The sequence below is a fragment of the Notamacropus eugenii genome, chromosome 3 (assembly GCF_028372415.1).
Source record: "Notamacropus eugenii isolate mMacEug1 chromosome 3, mMacEug1.pri_v2, whole genome shotgun sequence".
Lineage (NCBI taxonomy): Eukaryota > Metazoa > Chordata > Mammalia > Diprotodontia > Macropodidae > Notamacropus > Notamacropus eugenii.
Genome location: NC_092874.1, coordinates 332,517,022 through 332,543,903, shown reverse-complemented (window position 1 = coordinate 332,543,903; position 26,882 = coordinate 332,517,022). Strand labels below are relative to the sequence as shown.

Sequence of the window (26,882 nt, the reverse complement as noted above, 5' to 3'; positions counted from 1 at the left end):
GTTTGGATTGTGGGTTTTAAAATTTTTTTGTAATCTGGAATTTCTAGGTTCTGGTTCTGCTGTTTGACTCTTAATAGTTGTGTGATATGCAGTTTAGCCCTCTGAGCCACTTTCTCCTCCCAGGCAGTCTTTAAGACTTAAGTTGCCTAGTTAGTGCTCGGTATATACATATACGTGGTAATTTTTCCCTCAAATTGTTCTTTTTCTAAAAATTTTAGATAAATTACTTTCTTTTGCATAAAATCTTTAATTTTATATAATCATATCCATTGTTTGTTTCTGCAATAATTTTTTCCATTTGTTTGAGAAAAATATTCTTCTCTGCAGAGTTGAGGCATGTTTTTCTTTTTTTATGAATTAGGTTTTTTTAAATATATGTACTGAAGGAGTTTATTGTGATGTGATCCCAATCTATTTTTCACCACCCAATATGGGAAGAATCTGTGATACAAAATGATGAGATCTTCCAGTTAGCATGCTGTAGTTAATGTTTGTCATGTAAAATAAGGGAGGAAGTAGCCTGAAGGATGTAGAGCATAAGTAACTTGGCCTGGACCATATAGCAAGGATTTTAACCTAGTCTTCATGATGATTCTGTTGGGGTTCGGGGTGCTCAGGACCCCAAAATACTGACTGACACGCTGGGTCCTGCTTAAATGAATTCGACCCAAGCCTTCCTTCAACCAAAGAAAAACAAAGTTTATTAAAGATTTGCCATATTGGGTTGACTCTTAAGAAGCCTAACCATTTGTGATGCTTGTCATTAAAAAGCAGGCCAGAGCAATCTGAGCTAGATTTGAATCTAAGCTAGATTGAATCTGATCCCTTTCGTGGAGACGAGAAAGATTTTATAAAAAGAGAGACTGTGGGACGGATCCGGTGGTGGTCTAGTAGCATGGGAGTTTCAGGGATGGTCTTGATGGGAATGACCTGGGATGAATAAAGATTGAATCTAGGGAGGATCTTGATGGAGAGTGGCCAGTAGCCTGGAGAATGGGCTTTTGATAGGATCAAGGGCATAGGGATAATGAAAACCTTATGGGCCTTAAGAGTATGCCAGATCAAGTGGTGAAATCGAAGGAGTTTTCAGCGTGAGGTTTTCCAGGGCCTTTTAGACAAATGGGACTAAAATTCTTTTGGGGTAAGGGACAAAGATCTTGGTTTGACCCTGTACCCCATCAGTTCCAAACCAAGCACTCTTTTTGCTAGATTCCCTCTAAATATAAGCTATATATACTCTTGGTGATCTTGAGGAGAGGTTGAGTATTCCTCTATTTTGCTCAGCCTGGAAGTGCAGTGGCTACTCAGAGGCCAATTTCTCTCCTGATGCAAATTTACCAGCTTCATTTCCAGCCTGTCAGCTTTGTGGAATTTCTCTAACCCCTTCTCATAATGGTGCTGAAATTAGTGCTGATGCCAGATTAGTTTAGTAGCCCTGCTAAGCTCTGTACTCCCCAGTTTAAGCAATCCACTCAGCCTTCCAGGCAGAAAGGATAACGATAATTCATAATCATTTATATAAAAAGTTGAACATCAGACCTTTATATTTGACTTAATAATTTCTACCTCTTACCACCTTTGCTAGGGAAATACGCTGCCTTAAATGCAGGCCTCTCTATGTAGTTGATTCTTTAGAATGGCAAGGGATATGTAAATTAGGCAAGTTCTCTCACTGTTTGCTAGGTGTAACTTTTTGAGAACCTATTAGTAAGCTTCACAGTGTGGAATGATTATTGTAGCCTTTATTTAAGAAAGGCCTAACTAGAAATTATAGAATCTATGAACTTTCCTTGGGAATATGTAAAGGCAGTTTCGTCTTTGTATGACCCCGATTTAGATGTTTCTTTAATATGCATTTGGGAGTAGCTGCTCTAACTAGGTAACTTGGTTGCTGTGGGAACTCCCCTTCCTTGCGGCCATAAAATGAAATTTCCCTCTCTCTTTCTTAATCTTTTTTTTTTTGGCTGCATTCCTTTTCCATTCCTGTTTTTGATCGAGAGTAGAGTCTTAATAGAATTTACTTATTTGAGGAGAGGAAGAATTTAAAAGAAGAAAACCCAGATTTTTGAAAAAGAACCTTTGGCTTCTGTTATAGTATATAGTCATGTCTCTCGGGTCCCATTCTGTTCTTCACCTCCATCTCTGATGAAACTTCTACAGTAGTCTGGTATTTTCTCTGAAATATAGATGGATTTTATTTCAGTTCTTTGTGTACCCAGATATACTTAGTAGTGACAGGTATTTGTGACTGTCTCTACCTCACTTAAGTGTGGGGGAAGAACATGAAGGGGGGGTGGGAAGCTTTTTACTTTTACTTTTCTTCAGAAGTATTCTTTTCTTCCTCCTACACACAGTTATTTTATCTCTACACCTTGGATCTCCTGTTTAGGAGATACTGTTTAGCCCCTCAGTAGCTTCCCTGGTCTGTTGTGCCTCAGACATATAGTATAGTTCCTAACAGTGACTTGGAACTTGGATAGTAGCTTCATTCTATCTGTAGGAGTTCTAGGACAATTTGTACCATGTATTTAGTTGAAAATGAACATAATTTCCCATAGAAAGTTTACTTCTATTGTAGTGGGTAAAATAGAACTGTGCTTCAGGTACATTAAGTTTTATATTGATTTTTGTGGACTGGACTGGCAATTATTTATAAAATTTTTTCTTTGGGGAAAAAGTTTTCAACTTATTTCTGTTTCTGTGATGGTTCAAACCACTAACCTATAAAAGAACATTCAAACTAACCTTATCAATGAACATTCAGTCAAAACAAACTTCTTTTGTTGAGGCAGGGCAAAAGTCAAGCCAAGACACATTTATTAAGTATCCTGTATGCCAGGCACTGTGCTAAGAGCTGGAGGTTTAAGGAAAGACAACAATAAAACCTACCTTCAAGGAATTTACAGTCTAAGAGGGGCAACATAACATTAATTTGTTGGGAAAGCAGTATGATCAGGAGGAAAGAGCACTTTTGGAGGACCTGGGCTCTCAAATCTCACTGCTTTTAAAAAAATATTTGAAGGCAATACTAAAATGTAGTTAGAAGTTACTAGAAATAAATATGTAGTCCTCTCCCCCTCAGTCCCCCCAAAGTTCATGAACCTGAGGTTAGATAACAAGAGCGAAGCAGACTAGAATTCTTTCAAGAAAATGGGTTGTTCATTTATTTTCTAGATTCTAGAAACATTTAATGTAGATTGGGACTGATTTTGAAGATGACAATCCGGTTTCAAATGGTGCCAAGGCATTGATTGGGAGTGTATCATCTTTTGTTCAGAGGACTGAGGAAAATATGGGTTGGCTTGAGTTTGGGTCTGTGCTGATTGCCTTGGATTTCTCAGTAGACTAAATTGATCTACAAAATCTGGCCAAGGTGAGAGAATTATTTGGACTGAAAGTTACCTTACTATTAAATGTAGCCTTAAGAGTAGAATTCTTAATGTAAATGTAGAGCTAGATCTATATAAGTTGAGTTTTTTGACCAAGAGGATATTTTAAATGTAAATTCCTTTGGGACAGAATGTATTATCTGTTTTGAGAGAAAAAAACTGTACATAGATGAATGAAATAATGACAATTATATAAATGAAATTAATAAACTTAAATCTGTTTAAATTTTGGATCTATGTTCTCATCTGTGTAAGCATTCCCTCTAATAATACAGATTTTAACCCATCTGTCTTCTCATCCTCTGTGATTCTTGTACAAACTTTCTGTGTAATAGCTATACCAAATATAGCATTTGGACAGTCCATCTGTTATCCCTTGATCTCATATATAATTGGTCCTACTATCTTTACTGATCAGGCATTTGCTCAGTGATATCTGCATATAAGTCGTCATTGTTTATATGCTGCAGCCTACTTACAGCTAGCCTATGACTCCTTTTGGGTAACTTGAAATTCTGAGTCTTGGGAGGTTGTAGTGTTTCATTTTAAGGACACGTGCATACATTAATCGTATAATATTGTTGTTAATTAGGTTGATTTTTATTTCAGGAAACATTTGGGATCATTGTATGTGCTACATTATTTCCTAAATGTGTGCTGACTATTCCCTGGCAGTTATGGGCCCAGTATAGATGTACTCATGTATTGACTCAGTGAATTGTTTATTCAAGTAATATGTCATACCTCAGAAAACAAGTTTTTCCTTTATCCATTTTTTTTAAATGTGTGGATTAAGTCATTTTCTTTTGATTAGTTATATATCATTAAACAAGTCTGGTAATCTAATAACAAAAACTCCTAGGGTAATAAAGTGGTATTTTAATAATAGTTACTATGGTAACAAAATTAAATTTTAGTAATAAGTCAAATTACTAAGCAGTTCTAACCAAAAGTATGATGTAGAGAAAAGCGGTCAGTTGAAGTGGTAAGAAAAAGTATTAAGAAAAGGTCTGGTGGAGACTCGACCTGGATCTTGATTTGGATTAGAGGTGAAGAAGAAGATGGATGTTCCTGTTTGGGGACAGAACATAGGGCCTAGAAATCTGGGTCTCCCCAGTTACCCTAGACATAATTTCAAGTTTCTTCATAGTATAGAGCTAGTCATTTCATCATTTGGCCATAATGTACCATTATTATCGTTTAGTATGCTCCAGATGAACTAGACTTTCTAATTCTTGATAACTAAGTTTGTATTCCTTCATTCATGTTAATTCCTTGAACCTAGACACTCATCTTCAAAGCCTGACACAAATGCTATTTCTTTGCTGAAGCTTTGCAGCTAGCAGTAACCTCTCCCCCCACCTCCCTTTTCTTTGCTTCCATTCTTTGTATCTTTCCTTTGGTATTTAGTTACTGTCATCCTTATGTTATTATTGTTTTTATACATGTATTATCTCTATGATTAGACAAAGATAAAATCCCTTCTGTATTATAAATATTCTGTAAATAAATGTTACATTGAAGGACTGTAGTCTCTAGGGAGGGGATCTGATGTGCTTGGAGATGAAGTAGTAAATTTCCAATGTCCACAGTTATCCCTTTTCTTCATGGGTTTACAAGTTCATGTTAACCTAGTTCCTTTGGTTTCTGCAACTAATCTGATTTAGCTTTTTCTCCCCAAAAGGGATATTTAATGAAAAATAAAGACAAAAGGAACAAAAAAATTGACATGGACAAGTATGGAAGTATATACATTTTTAGAGTTTACTTGTCCAAATTTAAAAGCTAGCCCTAGGTGACAGTGGGAGAGCTGCCTGATGAAATCAGTGTTTTAGGAAGTGATGTGGATTGGAAGAGGGAGTAGTGACAGAATTGAGAACCTGTATATTTGGGTTAGCTTTTAATCTTGTATAAGAATAATTCTTCTCTGAGGCAGAGTCAAGATAGAAGCTTAAGAGGAAACTATACAGCCTAGATTCCCACTGCCTGTCTTCTACCACAGTCTAGGAATCTTATCTGATTGAATTCTGATTGGGAAAGCCCCTCAAAAAAGTCACAGTGAATCATTTTTCCAGCTAAGGCAGCTTAGGAAGACAGAGATGTCTGTGGGCAGTGGGGAAAGAATCTGACTGACGTACTCAGCAGCTGTGGAATATTATATCACTGGGGGGACTGAAAAAATAGTGGAGACTGGGCAGAAGGGCAGAAATAGATACAGGGAATCTCTGAATTAGTTCTGGGTTTAGGAATTGGTGATCTTCGGCAGCTTGTCATCCACTACCCAATTCCAGTCACAGATATAGGGCAGAGAATAGCTGTGTCCTAAGCAAGGAACAAGTTTCAGAAATGTATTTGTGGGACTCTGCTTCCAGCAGCAGAGAAGCAACTTAGTGCCAGCCTTCAGCCTAGCGTGTGACCTTGCAGTGAAGTAACGGGAGTCTCAGACCAAAGAGGACCTGGCAGTTCAGTCACTCTGAACTTGTAGGACCTCTCAGCAGACTAATAGTGACTGCTTCCAACTGCACTAACTGAAATCCCAATCAGGGACAAGTCAGCAGACCCAAACCTGGGTCAGGAACTTGTGGAACTCAGGCGATGAGGGCAGTGAATAGACATTACCCAACACACTACTTTGGGGGTACAGAAAGCTTGTAGGTCTCTAGCCTGATCTGTGATAGCAAAATAGAAAATAAGAGCACAGACACTTAGGCCAGACAGTTTTCCAGAAGTGTGCAGAGCCCAGCACTAACATAAAGTCCAAAGTTAGGAAGTAGGCTGGTAGAATGAGCAAAGAAAAAAAAAAATCTCACCATAAAGAGTTAATATGGTGATAGGAAATTTCAAGAAACAAACACAGAAAAGAATCACTCAAAAACATCCACAAGCAAAGCCTCAAAGAATAATGCTACTTGGACACAAGTCCAACAAGAATTAAAAAAAAAAAAAGTGTGTATACAGACATAATCATATACATCCATACACATTATTTTTATATATATATATAATATATACACACACGCATATTATATATACATATATAAAACCATATGTGAGTCATAAGGAAAGAATAATTACCCTCTCCTTTTTTGTGTGATCTGGTATTGATTATAATAGTGGAAGTTTTAAAAAAGAATTAGCTGTTTGACTAATCTGTTCTTTTTTGACCTTGTGAACTTGGTTGATAAAACAAAAGAAAGATTATCAATATTAATGATAGTGGATTTTTTAATTCTATCCTCCTTTTACTTCCAGGATCTATATAAGTTTTCCTTTGTAACCTGGCTCCAACCTACTTTTCTAATCTTCTTATACTGTATTCTTCTTCACTCATGCCTGTTTAGATGGATTCAGTCCTTAGCACAGTCTCAGGCACAAAGTAGGCACTTAATAATTGTTGACTTGAATTATGGGACTGTTGCATATTTTCCACGCTATACCTCCTTGTCATTTAAATGACCAGGAGCAGTGGCTGGACTTGTGACAATTACTTCAAAAACCCAGTTTTTTAAAAAGATTTTTTTGGGGGGGGAGAGGGAGATATAAAATAATTTCACCAACAGATTGGGGGCCATCTGTCCATATGACAGCCTTCAGATAGTTGAGAACATTTATCAGATAACTCTCATTTCTAGACAAAGCATTCCTAGTTCCATTTCTCCTCATGGTATAGTTTTGAGGTTCTATATTCAGCAGTTTGGTCTCTCCTGAATATTCTTCAGATTGTCTGTATTCTTTCTAAAATGTAACACTCGATACTGAGCTGACTTTTCCAGTTATGGTTTCATCAGATTGGAGGCAAATGAAACTGGAATCTCCTTTGTTCCAGATTCTGTTACTATTAATGTAGCCTAAGGTTGCATAGACTGTTGTTTAGTTGTACTTAGTCTATCTCAAATTTGTGCAGACTTTTTGAACCTAAGGGTAAGACTTTACATTTACTCCTAATATATATCCTGGTAAATTCAGTTCATCTTTCTATATTGTCATTTTTTAAAATTCTGAGTCTGTCATTGGGCTTGTTATCCATGTTATTGTTACCTACAAATTTGATAATATGCCATCTATGCTTTCATGCAGTTCATTGCTAAAAACATTGAGCAATACAGCATCATAGAGAGATAGTAACCCGTTTCTTTGTGATCACTTCTTTCTTTTCCAGATGTTCATAAACCATCCTATTGTAGAATTTTGCCAAGAATCAGATTTACTATATTGTACACATTCAAATCTCTTCTGAAATTTGGAGCAACCTTGCCTTTCTTTCTGTGGCAGTTCCCTGTTCTTCATAATCTTTTATCAGATTGACAGTTGCTTAGTAATTACATTTGCCAGTTCTTTTATTATCCAAGGATTTAGACAACTGATTGAAATGTAGGAACTCATATAGTAGCTAATATATAAATATTCATAAAAGTCTTTGTGTACTCTGAATGTACCTTTTAAGTTTTCCTTTTGCTTCTAATCTCTTTATGCACATTCTGCCCTCCCACAATTCTAAGAATTTGTTGGTTGCCTTCTGAAGACTTAGAAGTCAGTCATTTCACTCAGTTTCTGTTCCTTTTACTTGTCCTCTTTTGGACCTTCATGAAGGTATCTAGAATCATAAAAATCACTGTAAAGTAACCAGAGTAAAAATTCCAAATGTTCAGACTTTAAAATGGAAGGATATCTGGGGTATAATGCAAGCTGCAACTTGGGAGAACAATATCAATATGTTTTACATGGTGAAGAAATTGCTTAAATTTAGCTAAAACGATCTTTCCTATGTTTGCTTGCCTTGTCAAATTTCATCTGTGATCTTGTTTTCAGTACTTTATAGGAAATACTTGTCTTTGATTTTACCATGAGATCTTAATTCTACTACGCCAAATCTGAAGTGGTAATAATTATAGAAACAACTTCTGAATTAATGATTACTTAATTTTTTCCCCAGACTACTTTGGATTTTTTTTTTTTTAAGCAACAGAAAGTGTGCTCATCTGGACTGCAAGGTGAAAAAATGCTTGTCAAATGTTTGACTACTGTATCTACCAATCATTGGTTGCTTGGTTTGTTTTTTCCCAAGAAAGCAGTATTTGCTATTTAGTTTTGGTACATTTAGATACGTATTTTCATGTAATTACATACATTCATCATTAGGATTAAATCAAATGTAGGATAAAAACTTTTTGCTATTTCTGTGATAGACTTACTAATTGTGCACATTGCAGTCTGGATTTAGTCCTAAATCTTTTTTTCCATATTTGTAGATTTAAGTTGAGTCTTCTGTTAAATATCCCATGACATTTATATAATATTTATTTTCAAAGTTTATATAATACAAGCCCAAAATATTACATATATTTTCAAGAATGTCCTGTGTCACAATTAAATTTGGTAACCAGATTTACTTCATATAACAATAAGAGTAAGACTCTGAAGCATTAAAAAAAAAATTTCTGTTGGAGACCCATAAGTTATTTGTAGGAAAAGTTAGCCGAAAAGACACTGTTCATCATTAAAAAAAAAAAGATAGACTTGAAACTTCAAAATTTTTTAAAAAATGATTTTATATCACTTTTACCTTCTAAATAAACCCCCCTCTCCTGAACCTCCTTTGTAACAAAAAGTACAGTTAACATCACCTTCTCAAACACCTCCCCACGTTGACTATGTCTGAAAATATTTGCTTCATATTGTGTCGATTTGTACTTCCTGTCTGCTAAAAAGCGAGAAACCTTTTTTTGCTATCAGTTCTCTTCAAGTTAAAAGTAGTTGCTGTGTTGTGTTGATCATAATTTTGAAGTCTTTCAATTGTATTTTACTTGCTTGTTTTCGTTGTGTCAGATGTTCTCTTGGTTCTGTTTTATTTGCCCTTCATCAGTTCATACACATTTTCTCAAGTTTCTCTGACTTGTTCATACTAGTTTTTATGGTACAGTTCCATTACATTCATATAACACAATTCGTTCAGCTGTTCCTCGGTTGATGGGCACCTACCTTCTCTACTAGCTCTTTGAAAGTTATTAAATGTCTATTGGTTTTTTGAATGCTTTGCCTTTAAAGTACAGTAGATGTTTTCCTTGAATATCAAACCACTAATTATTCTGCAATCTTAATTGTTTTATAGCTTAGATAAACTTTCTGATCACATTACTTTGGAAATCAATTTCATCACTTGTGTTATACTTATCTTTAAAGTTCATCTTTCTGTCTGTCTTAGCTCAGCTGCTTTGTTTGCTCCTATAACTGAATGATGCATACAAATGAACTTTATTAGGCCTCTCTGATGTTCAGTGGTATAATCTCTGGCACCTCTATGGTGACTCACTTTGACTTCCGATCACTTTGTTTCTTTATCATTATTGAGTAAGCAAATGCCTTTAGGCACTGGCATGTTTTGTGATTATAGATGATTTAGGGAAAATGGGGCTTTTTAATAGCTCCTAAGGGAGTGGTAAGGCTTTGTGATTGGTTGGCAACTGTTCTCTTGGAACTCCCAAAGCTAAAGAGATTAGAGATTTCTGTCAGATTGAGGCAGATTTGACATCTTTCCCCATTTCCATTTGCTATACCCAAATTTGTCTTCCTTTCAAGCTGTATTTTGATAGAAATATTCTCCATAAGATCCTTCTAGTACTTACTCTCTAACACATTGTTGGGGCTATATGTCTCTAACCATCATCTTCTATGAATTATAAATGTATACAGTACATGATCTTTTAAGACTTCAGCCTTTTTGCAGATGTTTTTTGTAAAGTGGTGTCTGATCTCTTGATTACCTGAAGTGAGGTAGCTGTCTACTGGTCTATAATCTTATGTTTTCCCAGAATATCATAATTTCATCATAAGACTCTGTCCCTTGGTTCATGTTCCTTTCATCAAATTGGACTCAAGCCTCTTACTCTATTGCTTTGTCCATTCTGTTTTTGGTATGCCTTCCACAACTGGCCTCCAAGAGTTTTAGATTGTTCTGTTCTGAGAGATGTATAGGTGAACATATGTGAAATATATATGAAATAAAACCCCTGGCATCATTCTTGGTGGGATTATAGGTGTGCTGTAAAAAGGAAAAGAAAACTTTCCTCCTTTTCAGCTACAAGTGTGTCCCAGAAGTTTTACTGCTTTCCCTTTATTCTGAATACTGGAAACATGGACTGATATTCATAGGCAGAAAGGTGGTGTAGTGAATAGAGTGCAGGACTTGGAGTCCGGAAGATCTGAGTTCAAATTCTGCCTTGGACACTGATTAGCTTTGTGGTTTTGGGCAAGTCACGTAACCTCTGCTTCACTTTCCACATCTGTAAAAATAGGGATGTTAATAATAGCATCTGCCTCCCAGGATTGTTGTCAGGATAAAATGAGATAATATTTAAAGTGCTTTGCAAGTGTTAAAACTCTATATAAATGCTTTATTTATTAATATTACACTGCTCAAGTCCTACTCTTCACAGAATGCTGATGAATTATATTTTTAAAAGGTATCTTCCTCTTAAATACAAAAATATAACATATCTTTTTCTTTGTACATCCCATTATTGTTATATACAATTAATCAGTGTTCATTTAGAAAAAATAGTAACAAATTTTGTGTAATAGAATAATACTGTGCATTTTATCACAACAGTTTACAAAGTAAAACCACATCTAATTTCATCTAATCATTACAAAATCATTACAAAAAGTCCTGTAAGGTAAACTGTAGGGATTGTCATTTACAGGTAAGGAAATTGAGGCTCAGCAAGGTTAAATTGTCTAAAGATAAGCTAAGAATTGGTAAACTTGTGTTTTATCATATTCTTAAAGTTCATTTTGAAAAATAACTGGCATGATGATTTTAATAAGCATCTGGAAACACTTGAAAACGATTTAAAGTAGAAGTACTTCTCGTGGTACTTGGGGCCAGTCTGAATTGGAACTTTTGACTTGTAGCTTAATGAACTGAAATCTTGTACTGTGTTCAATAAGAGCAAACTGTCTTACTGTGCTTTAGTGGGATTAGTTAAGGAAATAAATACCAAGGTCTTATAATTTACTTGCTTTTTTGTCTTTTCTAGGCTCATATTAAATTTCCTATTGACTATCCATATTCACCACCTACCTTCAGATTCCTGACCAAAATGTGGCACCCTAACATTTATGAGGTAAGTGGTACCACAAGTTTCTCTCTTCTTCTTGTGTTTTTACTTCGAAGTATCCTTAGGTTGTGACAGTTATTGGTAGCTCTTCATAGGAGCTATCATATTAAAAAGTCAATAGACTTTAGTAAAAACCCAGAAATGAGGATAATATTTTCAGGGTTCATTGAGTGGTCTGTTAGGAATTTATCTCTGTAAAATTTTACCTTTTTACCTTTCGTTTTTCCTTCAGTATATAAACACTTATGTGTTAGCAGTTAAATTTTTATTTAAAAAGCTAGATAAATGCATTTTTGTACCTGTCTTCTGACCTCACAGTGAAGCAAGGGTGAACCTGTGACCATGACCTGAGATTTAGCTTTTTGGGGGAAAATTTCCTAGCCTATTTGTATTGGTCTCCTTTAAAGAGTTGTTGCTGAACAATTGAGAGCCTCTTTTGCAATAAATACAAGATGAGGTTCTTTGGGACTGCCAATTACAACAGAAGATAAGTGTCCCTCTTTTAAGGCTGATATATGAAGCAGTAAAAAATCCTTTTTGTAGCCGGCATTTACCGTTCTCTAACATCTGAAATGGATACTAGGCCACACAGTACGTCCTAGGCCAAGTTGACAAATCAGATGCAAGGTCATTGAATTGAATTGAAAAGAAAAATTTTCTATCAACTATATCAATATACCCCTTCTAGGGTCTGCAAGCTGAAGTTTGATAGTCATTTGTCAAACACTGAGGAAGACATTCTGGTTCAAATATATATTGAACTAGGTTTGAGGTCTCTACTAGTGCCAAGATTCTATGAATTTATCTCCAAAATTTCTTCCAGCTCTAATTCTGCACTTCAGTTTATCTGAAAGTACCTTTACTAAAAATACTTTGTATTATTCCTGTCTATTTTTATTGATGCATTTTGTTTTGATATAGTATGCCTTTTGACTGCCCAGACAAGATGCTTTCAACAAAATACATTCCCCCAAAAGTTTAGCAAAACCACCAAATTGAATGATTGCAGTAATAAAATGTCAGTTTTGTCTTTTGTAGTTAAAAGAAAAAGATAGTTAAGAGAAAAAGATGTGTGCTTTAACTTGAGTAAGTTGGTACTGATGTTGTCTATTGAATTTGCCCTGAGGTTTGTTGCCTTTCTTTACAGAATTATAGTCATTGTGCATGTTGTTTTTTTGGATCCAGCTTTTTTATTTTTATTAACTTTTAAATATTAACTTTTAAAATTTAACTTTTTCAAGTAACAAAAATTTATTTTCTCCCCCTTCTAGTGTCTTCCCCCATTGGGGGAAGAAAAAGACAAAAATCTCTTGTAATAAATATTCAGTCAAGTAAAAAAAATTTCTGATATTACCTTTTTTCATTAGGTGCTGCTTTTTTTCTTTGTATCTTAAAATTTTTTTAAGTGTTGCTTTTATTTTTATCATTGTTGTCATTTCCCAATATTTCCTAACCCCACAGAACCTTGTCTTGTAACAAAGAAGTACAATGAAGCAAAAAGACTCACTGATCATGAGTTCAAACCTCTCTTTTCACTTGCTGAGACACATTTTGTTTGTTGGGTTTGAGGTTTATTGGTTTTCACAGAAGTTCTTAATGGACATCAGTTTTAAACTTGTTATTGATATTATATAAAGAGACTTGAAGCCCAGAGAGATGAAGTGAATTGACCAAAGTTTGGCCTGGAATTTGAACTCATGTCTTTAAACTCTAAATGCAGTGCTTTTATTTACTTAAGAAAAATATTTAATGAGCTACTAGGGGATATTTAAATAGTTAAAGGTTTATGAAGCACTATCTTGTTTTTTGCAAGAACATTGCTTATGATTAATCTTCTGACTTCATCTTCCATAATTTTTTTTTTTTTTGCAAATGAATTTCTGTTTTAAACTTATTTCTACACTTGTGTAACACCTTTTGCTGTTTGCCTAGGAAATCAAAGTCTTTGTTGGTTGAGGTGGTTTTTGGACCTTTTTTGATTTTTAAACATATCTAATAAAGCTGATTTATGTTTTCTTTATTTTACCCCTTTTTTCATTCTTCAGAGTTGATAGATTTTTAAAATAAATTTTTTATTAGTTTTCTGTTTCTCATATTACCATAGTATCCCATGTAGCCTTCTACTTTCCAGAGAGTCATCATATATGACAAGTAGTATTTATTCAGAGATTGACTGACAGCTGATTGACATATTGAAAAAATTTGAAACCATGTACATTGTGTAACAGTTGTGGATCTCCCACTTCCACAAAAGGGTAGATTGGGAGTGTTTTCCCATATCTCTACATTCAAATCCTTTTTGATCTTTATAATTTTATTACATTTATTTTTGTTGTTGTCATTCTTTCCATTTTCATTGTTGGTAGTTACTGTATTATTATTTCCTCCTCTCTGTTCATTCTGCATCAGTTCATATGGTTTTTTCCATGCTTCTTTGTATTTATCTCACCCTTGCTGTTTCTCAGTTGATGGACATCTATTTTGTTTCCAATTCTTATCACATAAAGAGCTACTATAAATATTTTGGATTATGTAGGAACTTTTTTCTCATTGATAGCTTTCTTGGGGTATAAGCCTAGTATTAAAATCTCTGATTCAAAGGATATGGCTATTTTAGTTACTTTATTTGCATAATTCTGAATTGCTTTCCAAAAGAGTCATACCATTTCACAGCTGTACCAGCAATGCATAGTATGCCTATCTTTCCATAACCCCTCTCATGTTGTTGCCTTCTTGGGGGGCGGGGGGGGCTAATTTACAGTGTGTGAATTTGCAGAATATAAAACCTCAGAATTGTTTCTTATTATTATTAGTGGTTTAGAGCATTTTTTTCATATGGTTGTGAATACTTTCCAGTTCTTCTTTTGAAAATGATTCATATCCTTTGACCATTTATTTATTGGAGAATGACTTTTAGTCATATGTGTGTGTATATATGTACATATGTATGTATGTATGTATGTATAAAACCAATCCTTTATAAAGATTTTTTTTTCCAATTTGACCTTTCCCTTCTTATCCTAGATTCATTAATGTTATCTGTGCAGAAGTTTTTCAGTTTTAAGTAATAAAAGATTTTTAAAAAATCTTTTGTAATTGCTTCTATCTCTTGTTTGGTTAAGAATACATTTCTTACTCATAGCTGTTAAGTCATGTGATCTACTGTTTTTTATAATATGATCTTTAATATTAAGGTCACTTATCCATTTAAAATATATTGTGGAGTATGGTGTAAGGTGTTGATTTAAGCCTAATTTTTGTCAGACTGCTTTCCAGTTTTCCTGGCAGTTTTTATCAAAGAGGGAGGTTAACCCCCTGGGTAATTTGTTTTCCATTTTATTAAACCATGTTTTTTTGTCAATATATTGTTTAAATAATTTCTGTCAGATTTATTATGATTGTAATTTGTGCCTTTTCATCTCTTCCCTCTCTCCGTTTTTTCCCCTCCCTCCCATTGAGAAAGGCAAGCAATTTGCTATAGGTGTAGTCATGTAAAATATATTTCCATGTTAGTTATGATATGAAAGACAACACAGACAACAAAACCTAAGGAAAAAGGATGCTTCAGTCTGCATTCAGACTCCCATCAGTTCCTCTCTGGAGATGGCTAGCTTTTTTCATGATAAGTCCTTCAAAATTGCCTTGTATCATTGTGTTGCTGAGAAGAGCTAATAATTCACATTCATAGTTGATCATTATACGATATTGCTGTTACTATATACAATGTTCTTCTGATTCTGCTCATTTTACTTTGCAATGTGTCTTGCTACATGTCATGTCTTTTTAGGTTTTTCTGAGAGCATCTTGCTTGTCATTTCTTATAGCATAATAGTATTCCATCATAATCATATATAACATCATGTTAGTCATTGCTCCGTTGATGGGCATTTCCTCAGTTTCCAATTCTTTGCCACCATTAAAAGAGCTGCTATAAATACTTTTTACATATAAATCCTTTTCCTTTTTGTGTTTTTTTATCTATTTGGGATATAGATCTAGTAGTGGTATTGCTTGGTCAAAGGGTATGCATGGTTTTATAGCCCTTTGAGCATAGTCCCAAATTGCTCTCCAGAATGATTGCATCAGTATACAGCTTCACCAATAGTACATCAGTGTTTTAATTTTCCCACATCCCTTCCAACATTTGTCAATTTGCTTTTCTGTCATATTTCCATATCTGATAGGTATGATGTGGTAGTTCAGAGTTAATTTTGGGCAAATAGGAGCTAATGACTTTATGACATCAAGAAACAATAAAACAAAATCAAAAGAATGAAAAAATGGAAGAAAATGTGAAAATGTTGCATTTCTCTAATCAGAAGTGATATAGAGTGTTTTTTCTTAGGACTTTAGATAGCTTTGATTACCTCATCTGAAAACTGCCTGCTTATATCCTTTGATGATTTATTAGTTGAGGGATGGCTCTCATTTCCATAAATTTGACTCAGTTCTGTATATATTTGGGAAATGAGGTCTTTGTCAAAGAAACTTGCTGTAAAATTTTTTTCAGAGTTATAATAATATAGTTCCCTTCATTCTATCAGTGGGCCCTCCTCCCCCCATCTTTTATCCCCTTTGCCTTCTACTTTCCTATATGGTAAGATAGATTCTTATGCCTAACTGAGTGTATATGTTAATCTCTCTTTGAGCCAGTTCCGTTGAGAGTAAGGTTCATGCACTGTCCTTCCCCTCCTTCATCTTTTCTTCCACTGTTAAAGCTCTTTTTTGTCTCTTTTATATCAGATGATTTACCTCATTCTGCTTCTCCCTTTCCCCTTCTCCCAGTGTATTTCTCTTTCTTACTCCTTAATTTTACTTTTTAAAGTGAATTATGCCATCGTATCCAACTCATACATGTGCTTTCCTTCTAACTTCTGTAATAATGAGATAATGAAAAAGATTTTTAGGAGTTACAAGTATCATTTTCCCATGTAGGAATATAAACAGTTTGACCTTATTGAATCCCATATGATTTCTCTTTTTTATGCTTTTCTTGAATCTTCCATTTGAAAGAATTTCTATTCAGCTCTGGTCTTTTCATCAGTAATGCTTGTAAGTCATTTATTTCATTGAATGTCCATTTTTCTCCCTGAAGGATTATATTCAGTTTTGCTGGGTAGGTGATTGTTGGTTGTAATCCTAGCTATTTTGCCCTGCAGAATATCATATTCCAAGCCTCTTAGTCCTTTAATGTAGAAACTGCTAAATCTTGTGTTATCCTGATAACATATCCCAATATTTGAATTACTTCTTTTTGGCTGCTTGCAATATTTTCTTCTTGACCTGGGAGTTCTAGAATTTTAGTGATAGTATTCCTGGGAGTTTTCATTTTCAGATTTCTTTCAGGAGGTGATTGATGGATTCTTTTAATTCAATTTCTGTTTTACCCTTTGGTTCCAGAATATCAGAGCAGTTTTCCTTAATGATTTCTTGAAAGATGATGTCTAGGCTGTTTTTTTGATCATGACTTTCAGAAAGTCCAGTAGTTCCTAAATTATTTCTCCTGGATCTGTTTTCCAGGTCAGTTGTTTTTCATTTTCTTCTGTTTTTTCATTTTCTTGGTTTTGTTTTATTGTTTCTTGATGACTCATAAAGTCATTAGCTTCCATTTGCTCCATTCTAATTTTTAAGGAATTATTTTCTTCGGTGAGCTTTTGTACCTCATTTTTTGTTTGGCCAGTTTGGTTGTTAAGGAGTTCTTCTCTTCAGTGAATTTTTGTATATCTTTTTCCATTTGGCCTATTCTGGTTTTTTTTTTTTCCCTCCAGTTATTTTTTGTGCCTCCCTTACCAAGCTGCTAACCATTTTTCCGTGATTTTCTTTTATCATTCTCATTTCTCTTCCCAATTTTTCCCCTACCTCTCTCACTTGATTTTTAAAATTCTTTTTGCAATTTTCCATGGTTTTGGGAATGTGTGGGATGACTCAGGTCCCTATATAAATCAGTTACTCAGAGGCCTCTCAAAGTGATGATAGAAAAGTGATTTATTCGATTCTCGAGAAGCGGGGCTCACCTGTAGGAGTAGGAAAGCCGAAGACAAAGAACAGGACAGTGATTTATATAGACCCTAACGCAAGTCCCTCCTCCCCCCACTGACCATTATCCTCATTAGCTGAGAATATGGTCTTACATTCTAGACACGAAATCTAACCAATCCCTTTTGAAATGAAGACATCGAGGAAATATGTAAATTTTGTCCAATCATTGAGACCCTAATACACTACACAGTTTTATATCCTTATATGGAACTATTCTATTCTAAAAATATTGTAACCTTGAGCCTTTAGGCCTTACCTCACCCCTGGGAGAAAAATTACAATCTGAGAAGTCTTCACTAAGTCTATCCCACTCAGGAACAATTCATATTTTTCTTTGAGGTTTTGGATGTAGCAGTTTTGACTTGCTTGTCTTCTAAAATTGTGTTTTGAAGTTCTCTGTTGCCTTAGTACTTTCTATAGTCAGGATCTTTCTTCTATTTGTTCATTTTTCCAGCCTATTCCTTTAATTAACTGTGCTAAAGTGGGGCTCTTCTTCCAGAGTGGAGAGATGTTAGGCAGATTCTTTAATCTTGCTGAATTTCCTATCTCTCCCCTCCCCAAAAAAAGTTTTATTGATTTTTTTCTTAACAACTCAACTCCCCACACCCAAAAATCTTCCTTGTAACAAAGTAGTATTGTTGGGCAAAACAAATCACTCCGCTGGCATTTTCTCACTGCATTCTTAGTTGCTCAGTTCAGAAGGGGGGGAGTTAAGTTTGACTGTTATTCTTCTTAGTTTGTTTGTGTTGTTTCCTTTTACATTATGAAGATCATTATGTACATTGTTCTTTTGCTTCTACTTTATTTGGCATCATTTTATATCTGTCTTTCCATGGTTCTCTGCATTCATCATGTACATAATTTCTTAGGATATTCTGTTATTTTAATGTGCCACTTGTTTAGCTATTGCCTAATTGAGGTACATGACCACCTCTAGTGTGTTACTACTACAAAAATGTTTATATGAGTAAAAAATTTATTATATCTATCTCTGTCACACACACTCTGTCTGTCTGTCTATGACCTTTCCCTCTTTGTCTGCCTTCTTTAGGCTATATGCCTATTTGTAGTTATCTATGGGTTAAATAGTTTGTCAAATTTAGCGACTTTTCTGGTATAATTTTAAGTTATTTTCTAGAGCATTTGGACCACTTCACAGCTCTATCAGTGGTGCATTAGTATATCACAGACCCTGTAGCATTTACCACTTTCATATTTTGTCCTCTTGCCAATCTGATGAGTTTGAGGTAAAACCTTGAAATTGTTTTAATTTGTACTTCTCTTCTAAGTTGTATTTTGTACTATTGTCTCTGTGCCTTTGTACTGGCTATTTCCCAAGCCTGGAATGCTCATGACTCCTTTACCTCTTGGTTTATCTCAATAGTTGGCTTAAGTTCCATCTTTTGCAGGTGATCTTACCCTGTCTACCCCAACTTCTCTAGTGCCTTTCCTTTTCATGTGAACTTTTATACACACACATACATATATGTTATACACGCATATGCATATGTATTTGTGTGTACATGTGTGTGTATGTGTACATATATATTTACCTTGTCCCATTAGAATGTGCTCTGGAGCAGCAATTTTTGCCGTTCTTTTGTTTTCCCCCAACACTTAGCTCTGTGCTTCACACGTAACATACATTTAATAAATATTTGTTGACCTACTGGTTATTGTTTGCATTTATTCTTTTGCAAACTGTTTACTCATATCTTTTGCTCATTTATTGGGAACAGCTATTTTTTGTATTTGCATCACTTCCCCACATATCTGTGATATTAGATCTTTATCAGACATTTTCCCCCAAGTTAACTTTATTTCTAATTGTCACTGCACTGATTTCCATACAAAAACTTCTGACTTTAATATAATTAAAAATTGTTGGTTTCATTTTTTGTGATCACTTTTGTTATTTCTCTTTTGTTTAGTTAATAATTCTCTTCCTGGTCATAATTGTTACATAAGATACTGCCTCAGTTCTCTTCTAATTTTTTTTTTATGATGAGACCTTTTTATATTTAGATAGCCTATCTGTCTGAAAGCTTACTATGTGCTATATAGTATAAGGTGTTGGACTACACTTAATTTCTACTGAACAACGTTCTTTTTTTCCTAGCTCTTTTCAGAATAAGGTGTCCTTACGGCCCTAGTTTTCTGTTCTTGGGTATATGGAACTCTTTTGGAAACCTCGTTTTCCTTATCTGTAAAATGAGGATGTTGATGAATTCTTAGCTGCCTTCCACATCTAAATCCTATGTGATATAAATCCTGTGATATACATTTTTATTTTATTTGATAAATAATACTCTGATGAAAAGAATTCAAATATTGTCTGAATTTTCATCAGATTATATAATTTAGAATTGGATCTTAGTGATCACTTTACCCAGTCACTTCATTTTGCACATGAGAAAACTGCAGACCAAATCCATTGGGCCAATATTGTTATATTATTTACTGAAGTATTTTTCTTTTTTAAAAAATGTAAATAGTAATTTATTTTTTCCAATTACATGTAAAAATAGTTTTCAAGACTCATTTTTAAAATAAGATTGTGAGTTCCAAGTTTTTCTCCCTCCTCTCCCCAAGATGGCAAGTAATCTGATATAGGTTATTGTAAGGAATGTGAAGATCTTACCCATCCATTAATAGGCTTGTGTGACCACATGTGTTCAATGACAAATGTCTTGTTGCTTTAAGTTCCAGCCCAGCTGTCATACATCCTGAGTCACTTGGAGCCCATTGGGGACAAAGCTTGCTTGTAGGAAAGCTTTCACACCTTTTGGTACTAAGGCAATTAGGCACTCAGACAAGAGGGTTGTGATGGCTTCTGGCTCTGAAAGTGCATATATATTTCAGGGGTTGGTATTTTGCTTTGGAGGTTTCACTTATGAGAAGGACCGAGTAGTCGTTTGTTAAGAGGCCCCCTCACCCCCCCCCCCCCCCAGATGTTGTTGCTCCCCCATCTAGTGGTGTATGTAGGTGGTTACATTACTTTGTTCAGACAATTGGAGCCCTGTCTGTTGATCTTTGTGCTAATTTCTCTTCTTGTATTTTCTCTACATTCAGGGTATTAACCTTTCCCCTGAACAACTGAATGACATATATGTGTAATTAAAGAAGAATAGTGAACCCCTTTGAAGCTGTCTTTCTTTTATAAAGCAAATTAAAAGAACTTGTGCATGTTAAACACATTTCTACATTAGTCATGCCATAAAAGAAGAAATAAATCAGAAGCAAAAAAAATGGAAAAAATTATGTTTCAATTTCATTCAGACTCTTAATATTTCTTCCTCTGGATGTGGAAAACATTTTCCATCACAAATCTTTTGGAATTATCTTAGATCATTGTATTGCTGAGAAGAGCTAATTCTTTCATAGTTGATTATCACACATTGTTGCTGTTACTGTGTACAATGTTCTCCTGGTTCTACTCACTTCACTGAACATCAATTCATGTTAAGTCTTAGCTGGTTTTTCTGAAATCTGCCTGCTCATCATTTCTTGTAGCGCAGTTGTATTCCATTACATCCCTATGTCACAACTTGTTCAGCCATTCCCCAACTGATGAGCATCTCATCAATTTCCAATTCTTTGTCTCCACAAGAACAGCTGTAAATATTTTTGCTCATATAGGTCCTTTTCCTTTTGATTTTTTATCTCTTCGGGATACAGACCTAGTAGTTGTATTGTTGTATCAAAGGTTATACACAGGATGCTTGGATCAGTTCACAACTCCACCAACAATGTATTAGTGTTACAGTTTTCTCACATCTTTCCAACATTTATCATTTTCCTATTCTATCATATTGCTCAATCTGATAGGTGGTGTGAGAATTGTTTTAATTTGCATTTCTCTAATCAGTAGTGATTTAGAATTATTTTATTTTGCATTTCACTGATCAGTAGTGATTTAGAGCATTTTTTCATATGATTGTAGATAGCTTTACTTTCTTCATTCATTTATCAAGTGGAGAATGACTTATATTTTTATAAATTTAACTCAGTCCTGTATTTCAGAAATAAGGCCTTTATCAGAAACATTTCCTGTAAAAAGTATTTCCCAACTTTTTGTTTTCCTTCTGATCTTGGTTGCATTGGTTTTGTTTGTGCAAAAATCTTTTAATGTAATCAGAATTATTCATTTTGCATTTCATAATGCTCTCTATCTCATTTGGTCATAAATTCTTCCCTTCTCTATAGATTTGATATGTAAACTTTTCCTTGCTCTCCTGATTTGCTTATGGCATCACCCTTTATATCTAAATCATGTAGCCATTTCAACTGTATCTTGTTATACAGAGTGAGTTATGTTGGTCTATATCTGGTTTCTGCCATACTATTTTCACTTTTCCCAGCAGTTTTTTTCAAATAGTGAGTTCTTACCCTGGAAGCAGGAGTTTTGGGGTTTATCAAACAATAGGTTACTGTAGTTGTTTACTACTATGTTTTGCGTACCTAACCTGTTCCAGTGATCCGCCACTCTGCTTCTTAGCCAGTACTAAATAATTTTGATGATTGCCACTTTATAATATTGTTTTAGATGTAGTATGGCTAGGCCACCTCCCTCCGAAATTTTTTTACATTAATTCCTTTGATATTCTTGACCTTTTGTTCTTCCAGATGAATTTTAATATTTTTTCTAGCTTCGTAAAATATGTTTTGGTAGTTCAATTGGTATGACACTGAATAAGTAAACTAATTTAGGTAGAATTGTCATTTTTATTATACTAACTCAGCTTACCCATGAGCAATTGATATTTTTCCAGTTGTTTAGATCTGACTTTATATGAAAAGTGTTTTGTAATAATGTTTATATATTTCCTGGGTTTGTGTTGGCAGGTAGACTCCCAAATATTTTCTGTTTTGTGCAGTTATTTTAAATGGAATTTCCCTTTCTATCTCTTGTGCTAGGGCTTTGTTGATAATTTAAGTATTTTTCAAGTTGATAAATTTTGTTTGAAAACATCATGCAGAATCCCATTGTATGTACTCATAGTTAAGTTGCCTACAATATAGAATCCTCTAAAATAAAATAAAACTGTGATTATGAGTGATAGTCCTGACAGCCATATGCTTTGGCACTTTTTTGTTGTTGTTGTTTATTAAAAGAAAGGACAAATATATCCTTTGTGAGTTAGTTCCAGCATTATATGTTGCTTTTGATCTGTTTTATTACTGTTTAAAGTTGTCTTCTTTTATGTAGTTCTATATTGTTCTTTGCTGCTGGAGTTGGAGTTGAATTCAGGTTATCTCACTCCAGGTCAAGTGGTCTTTCCATGGCATTTTAATGGCTTTCATATCATACTTCCTAAGTAGTTACTGCCCTTCACTTATGCAATTATATTCTAAGTGACTCATTAAATAATAAATCATAATTGTTGGTAATATACCCTGAATATTACAAAAAAGATAAGGTCAGGGAAGGTGGCCTAGCAGTACCAGATCTCAAATTGTATTACAGAGTGCAGTAATCATTAAAACATTGATACTGGTTAAGAAATAGAGTGATGCAAAGTATTCACTAGAATACTTTGATAACTGCCTAATTGGTCTCCCTGTCTCCAATCCATTCTCCAAACAGTTGTCAAAATTGATTTTCTGAAGTGTCACTCCTCTACTCAATAAACAATGGCTCCTTATTGAAAAAAAAAAGAAATAGTGATGGATCAGTGGAATAGATTAAGTATACAATACACAGTTGTAAATGACCATAATGATCCTCATGTTTAATAAACACAAAGACCCAAGCTTTTGGGGAAAGAACTTATTATTTGACAAAAATTTCTGGGAAAATTAGAAAGCAATTTGGCAGAAACTAGGTATAGCCCAACGTGTTACAACATCTACCAAGATAAGGTCCAAAAGGGTACATGATTTAGAGTCCGCATAAAAGGAGATGTCATAAAGAAATTAGGAGTGCATGAAATAGTTTACCTGTCAGACTTATGAATGAAGAATTTTGATAAGAGGACATGAGAGAGATATTTATATAGAATATAAAATGGATAATTTTGATTGCACTAAATTTAAAAAGTTTTTGCACAAGCAAAACCATTGCAGCCAACATTAGAAGGAAATTGGGAAACTGGGAAAAAATTGTTTATAGCACGTTTCTCTGATGTAGGCCTCATTTTTAAAAAATATAAGGATCTGGGTCAAACTTTTAAAAATAAAAGCCATTCCCCAATTGATAAATGATTAAAGGATATGAACAGGCTGTTTTCAGAAGAAATCAGTTATTTACAGTCATAATAAAAAATAATCCAAATCATTATTGCTTAGAGAAATGCAAAATAAAACAAGTCTGAGTTACCACTTCACTCCTATCAGATTGGCTAATATGACAACAAAGAAATATGACAGATGTTGGAGGGGATGTAGAAAAATTGTGACACCGATGCACTGTTGGTGGAGTTGTGAACTGACCCAACCAATTCTGGAGAGCAATTTGGAAATGTGCCTAAAGGGCTATAAAACTGTGCATGCCCTTTAACCCTTCAACACCACTGCTGGGTCTGAATACCAAAGAGATCAAAAGAAAAGAACCTATATGTGCAAAAATATTTATAGCAGCTGGGTTTTTTTGGTGGCAAAGAATTGTAAATTGAGACAATGCCCATCAATTGGGGAATGACAGAACAAGTGGTGGTATATAATTGTGATGGAATTTCTGTTTTGCTCTAGGTAAAGGGGTGTTCAGGAAAGACTAGTATCTCTGGTGTGAGGGCTTTTATACCCTTTTCAGGTCTGCTTTTCACCTTTGGTGTCTGTCTGATTCACCCAACTCAGTCTGTGGCTCCAAGAAGCTGTAGCCTGCACAGTGGCCACATCACAGTAAACTGTTTTGGCAGACAGGTTGAGGGTAACCGAGGGGTCTCACATTTGTTCGTGAGTTAGGGGCCAAACGTGAAGATTTCCCCTGGCAGAATAGGTGGATGAGAACAGTTGTTTCAATGTCCATTAAGGTGGATCAAACAGGTGCCGTGCCACCCTTAAAGCTTAGTTAGTCATGGAAGATGCCAAGGTCATCTGTTGCATTCTGAGCCATAGCCAGTCGTCTTGACTTTGTCCTACTACTAGACTGATGACTCTGGAAGACAGTGAGACCTGTGACTTTGTGCAACTCTGCCTCATTTAAATCCAGTTTATGCAGTAGTCAGAAAACATCACTTATACCATTTTACCATTTTTATCTACTTCAGTGTCCTGTGGTGACAAGTAAGAGACAAAGTAGCAGGTACGGATACACCAGAAGCTGTAGTCACAGTCCAGTGAGAAGATGACCCGGAGACCCTCATTTTCAGTATATTGAAAAAGGACAAACTTATAATTCTGGGTGACATTAATGCAAGAGTAGGGATAGACTACCAGACATGGCAGGGAGTCCTTGGAAGGAATGGAGTTGGAAACAAGGAAACAAGATACTTGAGCATCTCATGACTTCGTCACTAATATTGTCTTCTGTTTACTTAAATGCAATAAAACCTCATTGATGCACCCTCACAGCAAACAGTGGTGTTTAAGGAGAAGAGACAGGATGGAGAACGATAAAGACTCTGTATGTCACAGAGTGCTGGACTGGTCATAGATTTATCCTTTCCAAGCTATATATTTACATTTAACAAAAGCAGTGGCCCCAAGGCAAGGTGACTACCAGAAGACTTCATGTAAACAGATTATAGCAGAGTGGAAACAGTTGCTAACTTGGAGGGAAAACTGAGCCTACACATGGTTGGCAACAGTGGAGCAGAAAAGGAATGGACAGCTTTCAGAGATTTGGTGTACAGGCGCTGCATCTGCTCATCTGGGCCAGAACACTCAAGAACATCAAGACTGGTTTGACAAAAATGATGGAGAAATTCAGAGCTACTAAAAGAGAAATAAGAACTCCACAAGATTTTACTAGCAAGACAGTTCATCTGTCTCTAAGGAGACAGTGTTTAATTCCATCAAAAATAAAGTGCAAGTGCAGCTTTAGAAAGATGCAGGATTCTTTAATGCAAGAGTCATTTGTAGTAGGCTGATCCTTCACTTGGAAGATGGCCCTCTAGTTGAGAGCCAGTGTGACTTCAAAAAGGGACAAGAAATAAACCATATTTTGTCTGCTGTCCAACAACTCCAGGAGAAATGCCAGGAGCAGAACGGAGGTTTGTATACCATGTTTATCAGTCTGACCAAGGCCTTTGATATCCTTAATAGTGAGAGCTTGTGCAAAATTTGGTAGCCTGGTTATTAGTGTACGTCAGTTTCATGACAGCATGCTTGCATGGGTTCTGGATAATGGACAGTGCTCTCTCACACTTTCCCAGTTATACCAGTAAAGTGAAGCAAGACTGTGTACCTGCTCCCATGCTTTTTAGCATAATGTTCTCAGTGATGATGTTACACCCCTTCAGTAAGGATGAAAGTGGCATCCAAGTCAGCTACCTTACTGACAGTAAATAATTTAACTTGAGAAGGTTACAAGCCAGAACTAAAGTGGAGGGAGTTGGTGCGTGATCTTGTTCATCGATGATTGTGCTCTCAGTGCAACCTCAGAGGCTGAGAGGCAACAAAGTATGGATTGATTCTCTGCTGCTTGTGCTGATTTTGGCCTAACAAACAGAATTTCCCCACCAGCCAGCACCACACCATCCATACATGGTTTTGGTTACAGCAAATGGAGAAATTTTGAATGCAGTGAATAAGTTCACTTTCCTTGGCAGTATCCTTTCTAGCGATATACACGTAGATGAGGAAGTTTACATACACATTGCCAGAGCTCCCTCAGTGTTTGGGAGGCTTCAAAGGAAAGTGTGGGAGAGAAAAGCTATTAAGCAGCCCACTAACCTGAAGTTCTACAGAGCTGTTATGCTGACCTCATTGTTGTATGCCTGTGAAACTTGGACAGTCTACTAGCACCATACCAAGATATTAAGTTGCTTCCATTTGAATTGTCTTAGGAAGAGTCTGAAGATCACCTGGCAAGATAAAGGCCCCAGACACTAAGGTCCTTTCTCAAACTGAACTGCCAAGCATTCAAACTTTACTGCAGAGAGTGCAGCTCCAGTGGGCTAGCCACGTTATTTGAATGCTTTTGCCTAAAAGATGATTTTACAGAGAACTTTCACAAGATAAGTGCTCACATGATCAGAAGAAGCAGTATGAGGACACTCTCAAGGTCCCTCTGAAAGACTTTGGAATCAATCGTGAGACATGGGGGACAGTGAAAAAGACCATTCAGTATGATGTACCTGTATCAAAGGTGACACTTTGCTTTCTGAGCAAAGCAGAATTGCAGTAGTGCAAAGGAAATGTTAGATGCTCAGATTTAGAGCCATCTCTGCTATAA

The 26,882-nt window shown here is 35.3% G+C and overlaps 1 protein-coding gene across 1 annotated transcript in view; it reads left to right on the top strand.

Moving 5' to 3' along the window:
- UBE2R2 (ubiquitin conjugating enzyme E2 R2) overlaps positions 1-26,882 on the top strand; it is a 125,339-nt gene that overhangs the window by 72,837 nt on the left and 25,620 nt on the right. Inside the window, exon 2 of the mRNA XM_072597014.1 lies at positions 11,426-11,512. Within this exon, the coding sequence (XP_072453115.1) occupies positions 11,426-11,512 (87 nt within the window). The remainder of the gene's footprint in view (positions 1-11,425; positions 11,513-26,882) is intronic.